We start from the raw sequence: 17,563 nt of genomic DNA, 5'->3' as shown, positions 1-17,563 counted from the left end.
GGCAGCGGCACCCGGCGGGCCGGATAAATGTCCTCAGAGGGCCGCATGTGGCCCGCAGGCCATAGTCTGAGGACGCCTGTATGGTCCTTCTCTCACTTATCACCTTACTCCCCCTCACCCATTTCACTCCAGCTAAGCCAGCCTCCTTGCTGAGTGTTCACCTCAGGGGCTTTGTCTTTCCCATTCTCTCTGCCTCTCTCTCTAGAACACTCTTCCTATAGGTGGTATCCACATTGGTTCCTAACCAATGTGGAAATCCACATTTAGATTTCTTCTCAAACAACTTTGAACACTAAATGCAATAAAAGAAAGAAAAAAAGAATGTGTAAGGGTAAAAAGCTGTGAAAGAGGTAACAATTGATTATGGGCTGGAACATAATAATAAATAAAAAACTAGCTCTTGAAAGAGAATTGTTAAAAATGAAAAAGACCCCTGGCCAGCTTGCTCAGTGGTTAGAGTGTCAGTTTGTGGACCAGTTTCACAGGTTCAATTTCCAGTCAAAGGTTGCAGGCTCCAACCCCAGCTGGGTTCAGAGCTCATGTGAAAAGCAACCAATTGATGTATCTCTCTTACACTGATGTTTCTCTCTCTCTCTTTTTCTCCCCACCTCCTCCCTCTCCACTTTCTCTAAGGAAATCAATGAAAAAAGTATCCTCAGGCGTGGATTAAAAAACAATAATAATAAAATTAAATAAATAGATAATCCTATATAATAAAAGCCTAATATGCTAAGTGTCTGGTTGTCTGGTCATCTGTTCAACCAATCAAAGCATAATATGCTAATGATATGCTAAGGCTGCTCAACCACTGCTGGAAACCAAGATCAACAGTAATTAATATAAGGCAGAAGGCTGTTTGGACTCCTTTGAAATTCACAGGGTGAATTTCCATTTTATGACCTTCTGCTGACTCAATGGCCTAAAGCCGTGGTCAGCAAACGGTGGCTCACGAACCACAGCTCTTTGGCCCCTTGAGTGTGGCTCTTCCACAAAATACCATGGCCTGGGCGAGTCTATTTTGAAGAAGTGGCGTTAGAAGAAGTTTAAGTTTAAAAAAATTGGCTCTCAAAAGAAATTTCAATCGTTGTACTGTTGATATTTGGCTCTGTTGACTAATGAGTTTGCCGACCACTGGCCTAAAGCAAACACCCCCCAAACCTGATAATCTTACTGTTTACTATAAACATTACCATTGATATGTCTGTTTGCATTCCTAAAAGGCAATTGTGTATTCTAGTAAATAAAAGCAGCTGGGTAAAGGAGACTCAGTGGAACTTGACTGCCCTAGTTGAGTTGGCCCTGGCCTCCCCCCATAATAATTAAAATTAATCTTGTCCTGTGTGTATCATTTGTACGTCAGCTCTTTCTCCAAGCCTTTGAACCCGAAAGCCACGCTGGCCATGGCCTTTCACAATTGGCACCCGAACAGGGACTTGGAGAAAAAGGATTTGCCTGAGTGGAAAATATCACTGGACCCGGTGGTGAAAGATTCACTGCGTGCAAAACTCTTGTCAGCTTTGGAACCCACGGATCCGTAAGTACTTGAGTATCTTTCTTGTTTCAGCCAGATCATGGGGCAGAATTCGTCAAAAGAAGAGAGATTTTCCTGTAGACTGTTGGCTTGCTTACTAAAATGTAACGAATAGGTCAGAACTTGAAAGAAGCTCAGCAGCAGGGGAAAAATTTGCCTCTAAATTGTTTCTCCTGTGGGAAACAGTATTGCATTTGCTAGAGCCTTTCAGAGAAGAAAGACCTCCTCCCTTTGCACCCTCCGCTCCTAAAGAGAAGCAGAAAGATAAATTGGAGGAGTGGCCTTCATGTCCTGATTCTGAAACATTTAAATCGCCACTAACAGAATCACTTATGCAAAGAGCCATCAGAAAAGGATTAAAGGATATGACTGTGGAAGATAGACTTGTTTTTCCTATCATCCAGGTAGCTAATCCACAATTTCCTAATCAAATAATAAGACAGCATGAAAGATTTGACTTTAAAATGATAAAGGCCTTGAGTGATAGTGTAATACAGAATGGAGCAAATGCTCCATTTACTGGAGAAATTATAACTAACATTTCTGAAGCATTCCTAGCTCCTTATGATTGGTATTCTCTAGCCCATGCAACCCTGGATGGAGGAGATTATTTGCTATGGAAAGGAGAATTTTCAGAGACATGTCAAGAACAAGCTTCTTCAAATCTCAGACAGAATGTTCTCATAACTTTTGAAATGCTTGCAGGACAGGGACAATTTAGTGATGTACAAAATCAGCTCCAATACGTCCAGCAGGCGTATGAGCAAATTAGACTTTGTGGACGAAAAGCCTGGTGGACTTTACCAGCAAAAGGGGAACCTGCGGGAGCCTTTAGTAAGTGCATGCAGGGACCCACTGAACCATTCTCTGATTTTGTAGCTTGCCTCACTCGAGCAGTGAGACAGCAGGAGACATTTTTTTTATATATATATATATTTTATTGATATTTTACAGAGAGAGGAAGGGAGAGGGATAGAGAGCTAGAAACATCGATGAGAGAGAAACATCGATCAGCTGCCTCCTGCACACCTCCCACTGGGGATGTGCCCACAACCAAGGTACATGCCCTTGACCGGAATCGAACCTGGGACCCTTCAGTCTGCAGGCCGACGCTCTATCCACTGAGCCAAACCGGTTTTGGCAGCAGGAGACATTTTGACTCAGCAATTAGCTTATGAAAATGCCAATGCTGATTGTAAGAAATGTCTAATGCCTCTAAGAAAAAACAGTACCATCACAGAAATTATTCGAGCGTGTCAGAATGTGGGGTCAGGCATTTTTCAGGCAAGCTTACTAGCTGTCGCAATTACAACAAGAAACAAATTATGTTTTAATTGTGGACAACAAGGACATTTTAAAAAGGAATGTAAACAACCAAAAGGGACACAAGGTGATGCTCAAGGAGAAGGCATAAACATTCCGCCTCCCAACTCAGGTAATGCAGGTCTATGTCCCAGATGTAAGAAGAGGAATCATTGGGCCAATCAGTGCAAATCTAAATTTCATAGAAATGGCCAGTCATTAAATCAAGACATAGGAAATGGCCAGCCGCAGGGAAACAGCAAGGTTAAAATATTAAACAGCAATTTTTACCCAAGTATGGTTGCTACCATACTTCAGCTAGACAAGCTGTTCCTACAGGAATTTGGGGACCTGTGCCACCAGGAATATCAGGTTTAGTCCTAGGAAAGAGTGAAAATACGCTACAAGGATTAACTGTTTTTACTGGAGTCATAGATTCAGAATATAAGGGAGAAATCAAAGTAATTTTAGAATGCAAACATATTATTATTCCAGGACAAAAATTGCTCAGCTCCTGTTTTTACCTTATATTTAGCAAGGTGAAGTAATAAATAGGAAAAGAGGGACAGGAGTATTTGGAAGCTCAGATATATATTGGATACAGGAAATTAGCAAGACCCGTCCTATGATTAATCTAAGAATAGAGGGAAAACTGTTTAAAGGATTAGTGGACACGAGCAAATATTAGTGTCATCAGTCAAGAATTCTGGCCTCCAAGTTGGTCCACGGTAGAAGCTATAGGCTCTATCACGGGTGTTGGAATTCCTGATAACACCAACGCAGCGCTGCAGTGTTAAAGTGGAAAGATGAAGAAGGACAAACAGGATGGTTTTAGCCCTATATAGCCTCTGGAATTGCAGTCAACTTATGGGGCCAAGACACTTTAGAAGGTTTACAAGCTTGTATTATTACTGGCAAGGGACAACAGTTAACTCAGATGGAATATCAAACTGGTCAAGGTTTAGGAAAAGATAATCAGGAGATTAAAGAACCTATTCAGGCCAAAGAAAACACAGGAAAATAGGATTAGAATACCAACCTTTTTAGGAGTGGTCACTGCTCAATCTCCTCACCCCCACGCTGAGCCTATACAATGGAAAGATGCTAGGCCTATATGGGTGGATCAGTGGCCATTAACCAAGGAGAAATTAAATCATATTCATGAATTAATACAGGAACAAGTAGAGGCTGGTCATATAGAACCTTCCAATAGTCCTTCCCAAGGACAGGCCATTATTGAAGGACCGCATCAGCAGCTAAAATCCCAACCTGAAAAACAAAAAAGGGGGATTATGATGGAGAAATCACCTGTGGGTAGGCTGCACCAAGCCTTAATTACTTCAAATTTTTTCACTTGTGATGCTGAAGACACCTATGGAGTTACACTGGTGTCAGAACAAAACAAAGGAAAATGGTCTAGTTCAGTGGTCGGCAAACTGTGGCTCGCGAGCCACATGCGGCTCTTTGGCCCCTTCAGTGTGACTCTTCCACAAAATACCACGGCCTGGGCGAGTCTATTTTGAAGAAGTGGCGTTAGAAGAAGTTTAAGTTTAAAAAATTTGGCTCTCAAAAGAAATTTCAATCGCTGTACTGTTGATATTTGGCTCTGTTGACTAATGAGTTTGCCGACCACCTGTCTAGTTAAATGGAAAGATCCTGAATCTGGTTTATGGAAGGGACCCGATCCATTATTAACCTTTGGCAGAGGGTATGCTTGTATATTTCCAGAGAATTTTTCCAAACCCGTGTGGATTCCTGCTAGAAATATTAAACTGCAACATGGATCCAAAAGAGGAACTAGCCAGATTAATGAGGACCTTATGCCTGGAGCCACACCATGCAGCTGTAGACAGTCGGCTACCCCAGCCACGAACAGCAGCCCCTGTCAATACACTGAAGATAAGGAGTGGAAGAAGAACAAGGAGGACGATAAACAGCCCAGAGATGACTTGGAGTGTTGTGGGGCAACCCGCAAGAGAAGACCACCAGAGACTGAGATCAAAATTTATGAGCCTTTATTAAGCTGGCCAGCGACTACAGTTGCAGCACTTCACCGCGGTAAAGGCCGAACTGCAGTGCAGTCCACAGGTGTTACAGCAAATTTATACTCGGGAACCACAAGAGGGAGTTAGGATAGTTACAATGACAACCCAAAGGTTACAAAAGCCATTTCAGCTGTTTCCAAGAAACTCAGGGCACAGGTGCAACGCCTGGGCACACTTGGTCAGAGCATGAACCACTGCCTCCCTTCAAACTCCAACTGACCCATTGTTCGGTGACCTGCTCCCTCTCCCTCTGTATCCTGCCCCCAGGCAACGGAGGAGCTGTGCAATGTTTGCAGCCCAGAACAGGAGAGTGATAAAGAAGACGGTCCAGAAAGCAGAACGAATTTGTGAAGAGACCAAAACCCCAAGATCGCCTGAAAATGTCTTTCTTGCCATGCTGGCAGTAACCAGCTGTGCGGTAATTTCACCAAGGGCTAATGGGGAAGTCCTCCCTGGGTAAAATCCCTTACGTGGACTGATCCCCCACCTAGTATAGTAAATATATGGGCAAAGTATAATTACACAGGTGTCCCCACCCGGCTTCCCCTTTTTATATAACACAAGATGCAAACTATTGCTCCTTTGTGTGTAGAATTACAGCTGGCTAGCATCACACCAAAGGAGGGGGAAGTGAAAACCTAAATACAATTACTATCACTGCTTGATTCTGGGAGAGGCAAAGAGAATTTCACGTTACAAAGACCTCCCCCCACTAAGCCATTATGTAAAAAGTCTTATGAATGGCACCCACAAGCAGCAAATTTAAGAGTTTTTTCTTTTGTGGATTGAAGCCCTTATGGGACTACATATAGTAATAATCAATGAAAATCAGCTGCTGCACTTGCACCAGTAAAATGATATAGTTTAAAATGAAAACTTCAATGAAAAATCACCTTCCTGGTGCTTAAAGTAAAAATAACACCACCCTTGATATTTTGGAATTACAGCATCATATTGTATAATTATCCCAGGCAAACTTACCAACTAATTCCTTAGATGCCTGGCAGCAACTTAAAGAAAGAATTTGCTCTTTTACTTTTGCCTTTTAGCATAACCACTATTACCTGTCTCATTCTTGTTCTTATTTGTTTAATTTTAGTCTGCAGATGCGGAATAAAAAATCTTAAAAGAATTGAAACTCTGCAAACGGCATATCAATATCTATTAAGAATTTAAAGAAGGGGGAAATGCTGGAAACCAAGATCAACAGTAATTAATATAAATGTGAGAAGTCTGGCAGAAGGCTGTTTGGACTCCTTTGAAATTCACAGGGTGAATTTCCATTTTATGACCGACTGTTGACTCAATGGCCTAAAGCAAACACCCCCAAAACCCGATAATCTTACTGTTTACTATAAACATTACCATTGATATGTCTGTTTGCATTCCTAAAAGGCAATTGTGTATTCTAGTAAATAAAAGCAGCTGGGTAAAGGAGACTCAGTGGAACTTGACTGCCCTAGTTGAGTTGGCCCTGGCCTCCCCCCATAATAATTAAAATTAATCTTGTCCTGTGTGTATCATTTGTACGTCAGCTCTTTCTCCAAGCCTTTGAACCCAAAAGCCACGCTGGCTGTGGCCTTTCACAAACCTCTCGCTATAACATACACTGACCAACAGGGGGCAGATGCTCCAACCGGTAGGTTAGCTTGCTGCTGGGGTCAGGACTGATCAGGACTGAGTGAGATAGGCCGGACACTCCCTGGAGCCCTCCCACGGTCCCTCCCCGGCTGGCCAACTTCCCGTGTCCCTCCCCGGCTCTTGCACCAGTGGGGTCCCTTGGCCTGGCCTGCACGCTCTCGCAATCCAGGACCCTTCGGGGATGTCGGAGAGCCGGTTTTGGCCCAATCCCACAGACCAGGCCGAGGGATGCCACTGGTGCATGAATCCATGCACTGGGCCTCTAATTAAATAAATAAAAATTAAAAAGAAAATAAATGTATTTCCATGGAGGCCATGTCTTCAAGTCCACTGTCTTAGGGCACTGACTTCTTAGGATAGATGTACCTAGTGTTGGCACATATTAGGGTAACTATGGCAGGTTGTGGAGATTTCAGAGAGTAAAAGGTTTATGTTCTTTTAATAATTCTTTTCTCTGCATGGTGCTCTCTTTTTTCTAGTGTCTGTTCTTTGATCATTATTTCTCTGTCCTTAATTATCTTCCTTCCAAGATAGCTATATATGGGACCACATCTAGGAAAGCTCTTGAGAAGGTCTTTGAAAATCTTAAATAGCCAATTTGACTGAGGTGTAGCTCAGAGGACAGTGTCTATGAGGTAGACATTTTTTCATTACTTTAAAGCAGTGATTTTGTTCTTCCTTTTTTTTAAATTTAAATTCTTTTAAAGAAGAGATTTTCAGTCTGTGTACCTCAAAAAAATTTTAAAACATGCAATACCCGACTATTTAGTCAGGGACACTGACCTCTTCTCCCTTCCATTGTCAAATAAGAAAATGACAACAGCTAACACAATAGCAGTCTGGTGTAAACAAATCAAAATCATACCTTTTTCTTCTGTCAGATCAGCAAAAAACCCCACATTTTTTGATGTGTCACAGAATTTTAGTCATTATTTTATGTATGCCATGAGATGAAAAAAGTTGAAAATTGCTGCTTTAAAGCAAAGCTGGAATGGTGAGACATAGAAATGTAGTACGAGAGTCCATCCAGAAGCAAGTGGGGAAGAGCAGGAAGTCCCACCTTGTGCCTTCAAGTAGAAAAAGGAAAAGAAGCCCTTGAGACTCATACATAGTTTAGGCAGGAGACATAGTCCTTAAAACCTTAAAGTATGCACACACATTTTGATGATAGATTTTTTTTTTCTTTGTAGTCAATCACTATTACGAACTGGCTAGTGTGGATTGAATCCAGGGTGAACAGGAGCTAGACATAACTTTAAAATGACTCAGGAAGAGGGAACCCAGGCACTAGAGTGGTGGTTCGACAAATTTACCAAATTAAAGGTTTGGTGAAAGTAGAGCAATTGAGTCAATCAAACCACAGTTGTTGAACAGGGGACACTAAGCCACTTATCTGAAAAGCCTATTACTTTTTCAGCTCTCAGAAGACCTGGAACATGGGATGACTGTGCTGCTGCTAACCCTAACGTGATACTAGTATTGCTTTGTATTTTTGTAAACCGCATTACTGAAGGTACACTAGTGTTTGTGCATGTAAGCATGTATGAGAGCCTAAATAGCCTGACTAATACTAGTAGTACTGAAAATGTACTTAGTAATAAGCAATTGTAATGGGTCATAGGTCCTTTAAATATATATACTTCAGAAACATAAGTCATCAGATGAAATTTAGTTAATTCTGTTTTTTTAATCTATAATATTCATGCTTAATATTCAGAACATTGCTTGCCAGATATATTTAAATCAAGAAAATATTTATTTAAGTAATAATAGTTATCATTTAATGACAGAAACTATACTAGGAATCTCAATTGATCCCCATATCTAAAGGATCAAGTTATAATTTACATTTCAAAAATGATAAAATTAAAGTTTAGAGAGGTGAAGTAAAATATCCAAAGAAGGAGCTAATGAAAAATTCAGGAGTTGAGCTCAGATGTAGCTGACTATGAAATTTGTTTATTCCACTAGACTATTCTCTCTCATAACATATTACCAGTGTTTTGGTGAACACTCATTTTTAAACAAATATTTATTTGCATAATAATAACTGTCATATATTGAGCACTGACTTTAGCTTGTCAGATTAACTTCATGGTGTAAAAACAGACATGTAAATGAAAAATTGCAATAATATCTGAAAAATTATGTATATTTAAGCAGTTGATTCCAAGAGGCTCATGCTGTGAAATGCATGAGGAAACTGAGTTCGACTAAGTCCTTTCTTAATAATCCATCAAATAATCCATCTCATAGTCACTCTCTCATGTGCCCATTGGGTCTAATGCTAGATAGAGTGGCATATATTATTTACATTAGTTTCTCTTTCTCTCCTGAGGTGTTACTGGTAGGGAGAGGTCCACATCCCCACCTGTTGCTCGTGGGAGTGGGCATTGTGTAATATCCCAAGAAAAGGAATTTTCTGAGACTCGCTCTGGAGGAGGAGGTATAGTAGAAAGCTTTCTTTCTGTGGAATGAAACTCCTGAGTTTCCAAGGTCCCATTTCCCTCTGTTCCACCATAGAATTGTAGCTGTGGCTTCAGCAGATACAGTATCAGAGCCAGTGTCCAAAATTTCCTTTCCATGTTGGGACAGTCCAATTCAGCATTAGGCTGGCTTAGTTTGTGTTCCTGCCTGCAGTCCATTAGTCCATTGTGAGTGGGGTCCTCATGGCCATGGCCATATGGACGCATGCAAGAGAGCCAAGAGCCCCAAGAACGCGAACTCCTTTATTTCCAGGATTACGTATTCTAAAATTTTTGTGGGCTTCCAGTGGCCCTGCCCGTTCTGGACAGCTTTGGTTCCCCAGGCTAGATTGATAGCAAGTACCTTCCCTATGTTGCCCCAACTTCACTGTGCATGTGTCTAACTCCCCTTTGGACCCCTCCCCCCAGGAGTCTGTGGGACATGGGCTGGTGGTTCCCTGGGGAGTGTGAAATTGCAGCTTCCTGGTGAAGCTGCCCAAATGACATGCCTAATGTCTGGCCTCCCCTTTGCTCCTTTTCTGTTATTAATAACCAGCTAATTACAATGGTATCAGAAGCATGCAATTTCATTCAACTAATTTCAAGGCGACTAGAATGGAATTCTAATTTACTGCAACGAAAGTGTTGAATTTATCCCCTTTGCATTGAGGAGTCATTTTTTAGCGTGATGCCCAAAATTTGTGTGACAGAGTAGAAACTGCCATTATACATGATGACATTTACTCCTTAGGTTATGTGAATAGGTATTAGATCCATTTTGCAGGTTAAGGAAACACAGTTCAGAGACCTGGTGCGTGCCCAAATGTGCATCCAAACAATGAACTATTTTTATAAAAGTGGCAGGTTATATGTGAGTAAATATGTTTATGAACCATCTAAATGTCTTCTCCAGTTAGTTATGAGTTCCTGAGTATAGTGACTGTGGTAGTCTGAATAAAGGCCCCCAAATGATATCCATGTCCTAATTCCTGGAATCTGTAAATGTGTTACCTTATATGGCAAAAGGGCTTTTATAGATGTAACTAGAGGCCTGATGCATGAAATTAGTGCAAGAGTAGTCCTTCCCAGCTGCAGCAGCTGCTCGGATCCCTCCCTCACAGCCACAGTGGCTGTCTCAATCCCTTCCTCACAGCCACAGCAGCTGCCTTGATCCCGAGGCTGCAGCCCTGGCTTCATCCGGAAGGTCATCCAGAAGGACATCCGGATGGCTGTTTGGTCGATTTGTATATTACACTTTTATTATTATAGATTGATTTAAGCATCTGTAGATGGGAGATTATTCTAGATTATTTTGGTAGATCCAATGTGATCACAGGGATCCTTATAAGAGGGAAACAGGAGAGTCAGAAGCAAAATGGAGATTAACAATGGAAGCAGACAGAACAGACTGGCTGGTGGCCAAAGGGAGGGGTAGGGGTGATTGGATAAAGAAGGTGAAGGAATTAGTTAAAGAACATATATACATATACCCAATGGACACAGACATTAGTTTGGTAAAGGCTAAGAGAGGGGGAGGGGTGGTGGGATGAGGGGGCAGGTGGTCAAAGGGTGGGGGACACCTGCAATAATGTCAACATTAAAATTTGTTAATAAATAAACAAACAAACAATGAAAGCAGAGTTTGGTGCTGTGTGCTTTGAAATGGAGGAAGGAATCAGGAGTCAAGAAACTGGGCAGCCTCCAAAAGCTAGAAAAGACTAAGATTCTCCCCAGAGCCTCCAGAAGGAATATAGCCTTAGAAACACCTTGATTTTAGACTTTTGACCTTCAGTACTGTGAGAGAATAATTTCTTTAAACCACTAAATTTGTGGTAATTTGTTGCAGCAGCAACAGAAAACTTATAGTGATTTTATTCTATACTCCTTGAGAATGGAGTTCAAAATTCAGATCTGTTTATTTCCAAGGGTCCATTCCTTTCCAAAGATGATGCTTTCCCCCAACTTGTATTATCCATCTCTCTTGGGCAGTGCTGTGTAAACATTCACATATCCAAATATTCAATCCTTCTTTTAAAAAATTCATCAGCAGGGGTGCGGGGCTGAGTGGAAAAGACAAAGGCTGAGAAAATGGGGACATCTGGAATAGTGTCAACAATAAAAATAAAGTTAAAAAATATCTACCAGGGAGATTAAAAATGGTAGCAGAGTAAGTGGATGCTGCACAGACATGCTCCCACGAGCAAAGTGGAATTACAACTAAAATACAGAAAAATTTCTTGAATAATCAACAGAAGACTTGCAGGAGAGAACCCTGATATCTGAGGACTGAAAGTGGAGACCACATGAGACTGGAAGGAGGGGTGGAGGTAAGAAAGGGCTGGCCGGGCGCCCACAGACAGCAACTGACGATCCTGAGAGATATCTCAGCTGTGGGGGATTGCCACTGAGAACTCTGGGGTCTAATCCCCAAGTTGGGCCTTCAGCAGAGAGCACCAGAACTGAGAAGGGTACCACATAACATCTGGCTGTGAAAAGCAGCAGGGTTGCTGTCTGTCAGGGAGAGACAGCTGGAAATTCAGGCACAAAATTCCCTGTGGAGCCACCCACCTTGTGCTCCGATAGAGGGAGGGAAGAGTGAACTGGAGCTGTGTGAGCAGAAGCCAGGACTGGGGACTCAGGGGATAGAGCTCAGAAGGCAGACACACCCCGTTTCCTGTGCTAAGTCATTCCCTCATGCTGCAGAGGACATCTTTCCCACATAGACTTTGCCTTGCCTGGGTGGAAAACAGTTGGCCTACCCTGGTGGGAAACACCTTGCCCTGAGGCCACTTAAGAGACTAAAAATAACAATTATCCTCCAGGCAGAAGCAAACTGCTCCACCCTGTTGAAAAAAATCTTTTGCCACACCTGAGGACAATTGCCTGGGGCCATTCAAGTGGAATCCTATCAGTCTGTAGGCAGAGGCAGTCTCTGGAGGCTTTGAGTCTTTGCCAGGTCTAATTAGTCAGAAACAGCATTTGACACTGTCCTGCACTAGAGGTGGAGAGGCGCAGAGGATCTACCTAATACATAGTCACAAACCCAAACAGACAGCCAAAATGAGGAGACGAAGAAATAACCCCCAAGATTCTTCTCTGATTTAATCAAAACATTGAGTAATGACTAATGTAACAATGTCTATAATTTAATTAAAATGGTAATTAAAACATATTTGATCAAATTTATAATTTAATCAAAACTGTGATTACAGGTTTAATCAAATTCTTCAACAGTTTTATCAAAGTCACAAAATCTATTCTCATATGCTTCAAAGAACCAAAAAAATAAGCACAAAAATACATGAACTATCACAATGATTACAGAATCCATGTAACGTTTATATTAAAATGATCACAAAGGTGACTTGTTCATCATAGCTGAAGAAAATGAGATTGGCCACGCCCACTCCACAGAGGCCAGTCCCGAGCTCCAAGGAGTGGATTAAAAGCATTGCCTGGAGGTCACACATCAGTCAGGGGCAGGCCCGGAACCGGCGCCTCATTGGTAGCACCACTGGGCAGGGCAGGGCTGGGGGCTCCGCCCTCGGCATAATTATTCTGGCCGGTGCCCGTGGGTAGCTCAGACTCAGAAGCGGCAGGCTAGTGTAAGGGCGCACCAGTAAAGGAGAGCTCTGGGATCTGATGTCCAATAGGCCCTGCTGCCAGGAGTGCTTCTGGGATAGGGGGCCGGGCTGCCGGAAGTGGCCGGATGCTGTCTGCTGCTCATTGTTTAAGCAGCTGATGGAGAAACCGGAGCTCCGCAGCGCCGCAGCACGGCGGTGGGGACGACCAGGCTACTGTCGACCTCCGGACGCGGCAGACGCCAGGAGCACCGGCTGCTGAGCGGCTGGGCAGGGCGCCCGCTCGCCTTTCGATCTCATCATGTCACGGGGCTCCATCGAGATTCCCCTCCGGGACACTGACGAGGTCATTGAACTTGACTTCCATCAGTTACTGGAGGGGGATGAAGTTATCAGTATTTTGAAGCAGGAACACACACAACTGCACATATGGATTGCTTTGGTGTTGGAATACTACAAACAAGGAAAAACAGAAGAGTTTGTAAAGTTGTTGGAAGCAGCACGTACAGATGGCAATTTGGACTATAGAGACCATGAAAAAGACCAGATGACTTGCTTGGATACATTGGCGGCCTCCTATGTACAACAGGCTCGGAAGGAAAAGAATAAAGACAATAAGAAAGATCTTATTACACAGGCAACCCTGTGTATACAATGGCTGATAAAATTATTATGTATGATCAGAACTATTTATTGGGAAGAGCCTGCTTCTGCCTACTTGAAGGTGACAAAATGGATCAGACTGATGCACAGTTTCATTTTGTACTCAACCAGTCTCCAAATAATATTCCAGCCCTCCTTGGTAAAGCTTGCATTTCATTCAACAAGAAGGATTACAGGGGAGCTCTTGCTTACTATAAGAAAGCATTGCGTACTAACCCAGGATGTCCAGCGGAAGTTCGTTTAGGAATGGGCCATTGCTTTGTGAAACTTAAACTGGAGAAAGCTCGTCTAGCATTCAGCAGAGCGCTGGAACTTAATTCCTAATGTGTGGGAGCATTGGTCAGACTGGCTGTTCTAGAGCTCAATAATAAAGAGGCTGATTCCATCAAAAATGGTGTCCAGCTTCTTTCTAGAGCTTATACCAGCTGTTGGCAGACTACGGCCCATTCGGCTGTTCTATCCGGCCAGCGGAGCGGAAAGAGCGGAGGGTTCTCTTGCTCTCCCCTCCGCTCCTTTACTTTGAATTTATATTAGTTCACACAAACACTCCATCCATGCTTTTGTTCCGGCCCTCCAGTCCAATTTAAGAACCCATTGTGGCCCTCGAGTCAAAAAGTTTGCCCACCCCTGGCTTATACCATTGATCCTAGCAACCCTATGGTATTGAACCACTTGGCAAATCACTTTTTCTTCAAAAAGGATTACAGTAAAGTCCAGTACTTGGCCCTCCATGCATTCAATTACACAGAAGTGGAGGCTATGCAAGCAGAAAGTTGCTACCAGCTGGCTAGATCATTCCATGTTCAGGAAGATTATGACCAAGCTTTCCAGTACTACTATCAAGCCACACAGTTTGCCTCATCCTCTTTTGTGCTGCCATTTTTTGGTTTGGGACAAATGTATATTTATCGAGGTGACAAAGAAAATGCATCTCAGTGCTTTGAGAAAGTTTTGAAAGCTTATCCTAATAATTATGAAACTATGAAAATTCTTGGCTCCCTGTATGCTGCCTCAGAAGATCAAGAAAAACGAGACATTGCCAAGGGCCATTTGAAGAAGGTATTCTGATGATGTTGAAGCTTGGATTGAATTGGCACAAATCTTAGAACAGACTGATATCCAGGGTGCCCTCTCAGCCTATGGAACAGCAACACGGATCCTTCAGGAAAAAGTACAGGCCGATGTCCCCTCAGAGATTCTAAATAATGTGGGTGCCCTCCATTTTAGACTTGGAAATCTAGGGGAGGCAAAGAAATATTTTTCGGCATCACTGGATCGTGCAAAGACTGAAACTGAACATGATGAACATTATTATAATGCCATTTCTGTCACAACATCCTATAATTTAGCCAGGCTGTATGAGGCAATGTGTGAATTCCACAAAGCAGAAAAACTGTATAAGAACATCTTACGGGAACATCCTAACTATGTTGATTGCTATCTGCGCCTAGGAGCCATGGCTCGAGATAAAGGAAACTTTTATGAGGCTTCAGATTGGTTTAAGGAAGCACTTCTGATTAATCAGGACCATCCAGATGCTTGGTCTTTGATTGGTAATCTTCATTTGTCGAAACAAGAATGGGGTCCAGGCCAGAAGAAAATTGAGAGGATATTAAGACAACCGTCTACACAAAGTGACACGTACTCTTTGCTGGCCCGTGGCAACGTCTGGCTCCAAACTTTGCAACAGCCCACCCGAGACAGAGAAAAAGAAAAGCGCCATCAAGATCGTGCTCTGGCCATCTGCAAGCAAGTACTCAGAAATGATGGAAAGAATCTGTGTGCTACTAATGAAATAGGAGCTGTTTTGGCCCACAAAGGATATTTCTGTGAAGCTTGTGACGTATTTGCCCAAGTGAGAGAAGCAACAGCAGATATCAGTGATGTGTGGCTGAACCTAGCACATATCTATGTGGAACAGAAGCAATATATCAGTGCTGTCCAGATGTATGAAAACTGCCTCAGAAAGTTCTATAAGCACCACAACACTGAAGTTGTGTTCTGTTTTGGCCCAGGCCCTCTTCAAGTGTGGCAAGTTGCAGGAATGCAAACAGACTTTGCTGAAGGCTACACACGTGGCACCCAGTGATACAGTTCTTATGTTTAATGGGGCCTTGGTCCTACAAAGGTTAGCTACCTCTGTCCTGAAAGATGAGAAGAGTAATCTAAAGGAAGTACTTAGCCCTAACCGGTTTGGCTCAGTGGATAGAGCGTCGGCCTGCGGACTGAAGGGTCCCGGGTTTGATTCCGGTCAAGGGCATGTACCTTGGTTGCGGGCACATCCCCAGTGGGAGGTGTGCAGGAGGCAGCTGATCGATGTTTCTCTCTCATTGATGTTTCTGGCTCTCTATCCCTCTCCCTTCCTCTCTGTAAAAAATCAATAAAATATATTAAAAAAAATAAAAATAAAAAAAATAAAGGAAGTACTTAATGCTGTGAAAGAACTGGAGCTTGCACATAGATACTTCAGTTACTTGAGTAAAGTGGGAGATAAAATGAGATTCGATTTGGCCCTTGCTGCCACAGAAGCCAGGCAGTGCTCTGACTTACTGAGCCAGGCCCAATACCATGTGGCCCGGGCACGCAAACTGGACAAAGGAGAGAGGGAGTTGCGGGCCAAACCAGAGCAAGAAAAAGAACTGCTAAGGCAGAAACTTCTTAAAGAACAGGAAGAGAAACATCAGAGAGAGAAGGAAGAGCAAAAGAAACTTTTAGAACAGCGGGCCCAGTATGTTGAGAAGACCAAAAATATTCTTATGTTTACTGGAGAGACTGAAGCAGCAAAAGAAAAGAGACAGTGGTGGTGGACGGCGTTCTGAGAAGGGAGAGTTTGATGAATTTGTCAATGATGACACCGATGAAGACCTGCCAGTATCCAAAAAGAAGAGAAGAAAGGGCAGTGGTAGTGAGCAAGAAGACGAAGAAGAGGAGGGTGGAGAGAGAAGAAAAAGAGGAGAAGACCTACAAAGGGAGAAGAAGGATCTGATGATGAAGAAACAGAAAATGGCCCCAAACCGAAAAAGCACCGCCCACCAAGAGCAGAGAAGAAGAAGGCGCCCAAGCCAGGACGTCTGCCTCCTTCAATGAAGGGAAAAATAAAATCCAAAGCCATAATATCATCAAGTAATGATTCTTTAGATGAAGATAAACTGAAGATTGCTGATGAAGGACATACCCGCAACAGCAACAGCGACTCAGACGAGGGTGAGCCGCGGAAGGACCGAGCCTCTTCTGAGAGAGATTCAGATGAGAACCAGAATAGGTCTGGCAGCGAGGCGGGCATCCCCCAGGGCCCCGAAGACAGCGGTCAGATGAGGATTCAGACAACCGCCAGCCTCCCAGGAAGAGGAGGCCCTCGGGGTCCGAACAGTCGGACAATGAATCTCTGCAGTCTGGGAGGAGTCACTCGGCCAGAGCGATTCGGAGAGAGGATCTGATAACCAGGGTTCTGGCCGAGGTTCCGGAAACGAGTCAGAACCAGAGGGATCCAACAACGAGGCCTCGGGTCGGGGCTCAGAACATGGGTCAGATGATAGCGACTAGGTTTTATTTCATAAATAAGCATCTCTGGAGGAAACTTTTTAAATATATGAAGCTTTGATAAAAGTGTTTCAAATGTTTAGTCAAACAGTTGTGAAAATTTTCCCAAGGCAGTATTTTTTATCTGTTTGTATATTGCTAAGCCCCAAGCGACATTTCCTGTGTTAGAGTCCAATATTTGAATCTCTTGTGCAAGTGAAGAATGTGACTGTTCTTCAATATGGCACAGTCCCACCTATCATATGTGAAAACTGCAGTGAAGATAAACCAATGCTAAACCATTCCTACAAGGCTTGACTGAAACTGGCAGTCTCATGCTCTTTGTGTTAAGCAGCATCCAGTTTTGACTGTCATTGCAATCTTTTACCAAGTGGTGCAAGAAACTTGGCATTAATGTCTTTGTTCCGTTTCAATCTTAGATTAAGAATATTTTTACTTTCTGGGGGAAGAGGTACCTACTGTATAATTGCACCGAAGTACAAATGAAAGGAAGGTTTTCTTCAGTAGTGTAATACTGTAGCGATGTAGATAAAAATCACAAACCTATATACAATTCGTTAGGTTGAGTAAGATGTGGAAAATGCTTTTTTTGTTAGTAGAATGCAGAGCTACCTAAGCCGCATAATAAAATTCCTTACAAACTTTAAAAAAAAATTCTACCAGCAAACATATTTATTTTATGTCAAGGTGGTATAATATAATTCAGATGGGTATGTATATCCAACATGATTTGCCCAAGAAGAGAACAGGATTCCAATCTTGTAAGATGTGCACAGGAGTATTTTCATAAAAATA

The 17,563-nt window shown here is 42.7% G+C and overlaps 1 protein-coding gene across 1 annotated transcript; it reads left to right on the top strand.

The window, feature by feature from the left end:
- Positions 1–12,866: 12,866 nt before the first annotated feature.
- On the top strand, positions 12,867–16,771 carry LOC308243612 (RNA polymerase-associated protein CTR9 homolog; the record flags this gene model as incomplete). The annotated part of the gene is given in 11 exon segments (XM_080659279.1): positions 12,867–13,209; positions 13,212–13,549; positions 13,553–13,655; positions 13,845–14,292; positions 14,294–15,230; positions 15,232–15,399; positions 15,649–16,022; positions 16,024–16,166; positions 16,169–16,516; positions 16,519–16,632; positions 16,635–16,771. Coding segments are annotated over 11 exon segments (3,453 nt in total).
- Positions 16,772–17,563: the final 792 nt, after the last annotated feature.

This window comes from Plecotus auritus, assembly GCF_963455305.1.
Source record: "Plecotus auritus genome assembly, chromosome: 3".
NCBI classification, from domain to species: domain Eukaryota; kingdom Metazoa; phylum Chordata; class Mammalia; order Chiroptera; family Vespertilionidae; genus Plecotus; species Plecotus auritus.
This window is presented reverse-complemented; position numbering and strand designations above follow the sequence as displayed.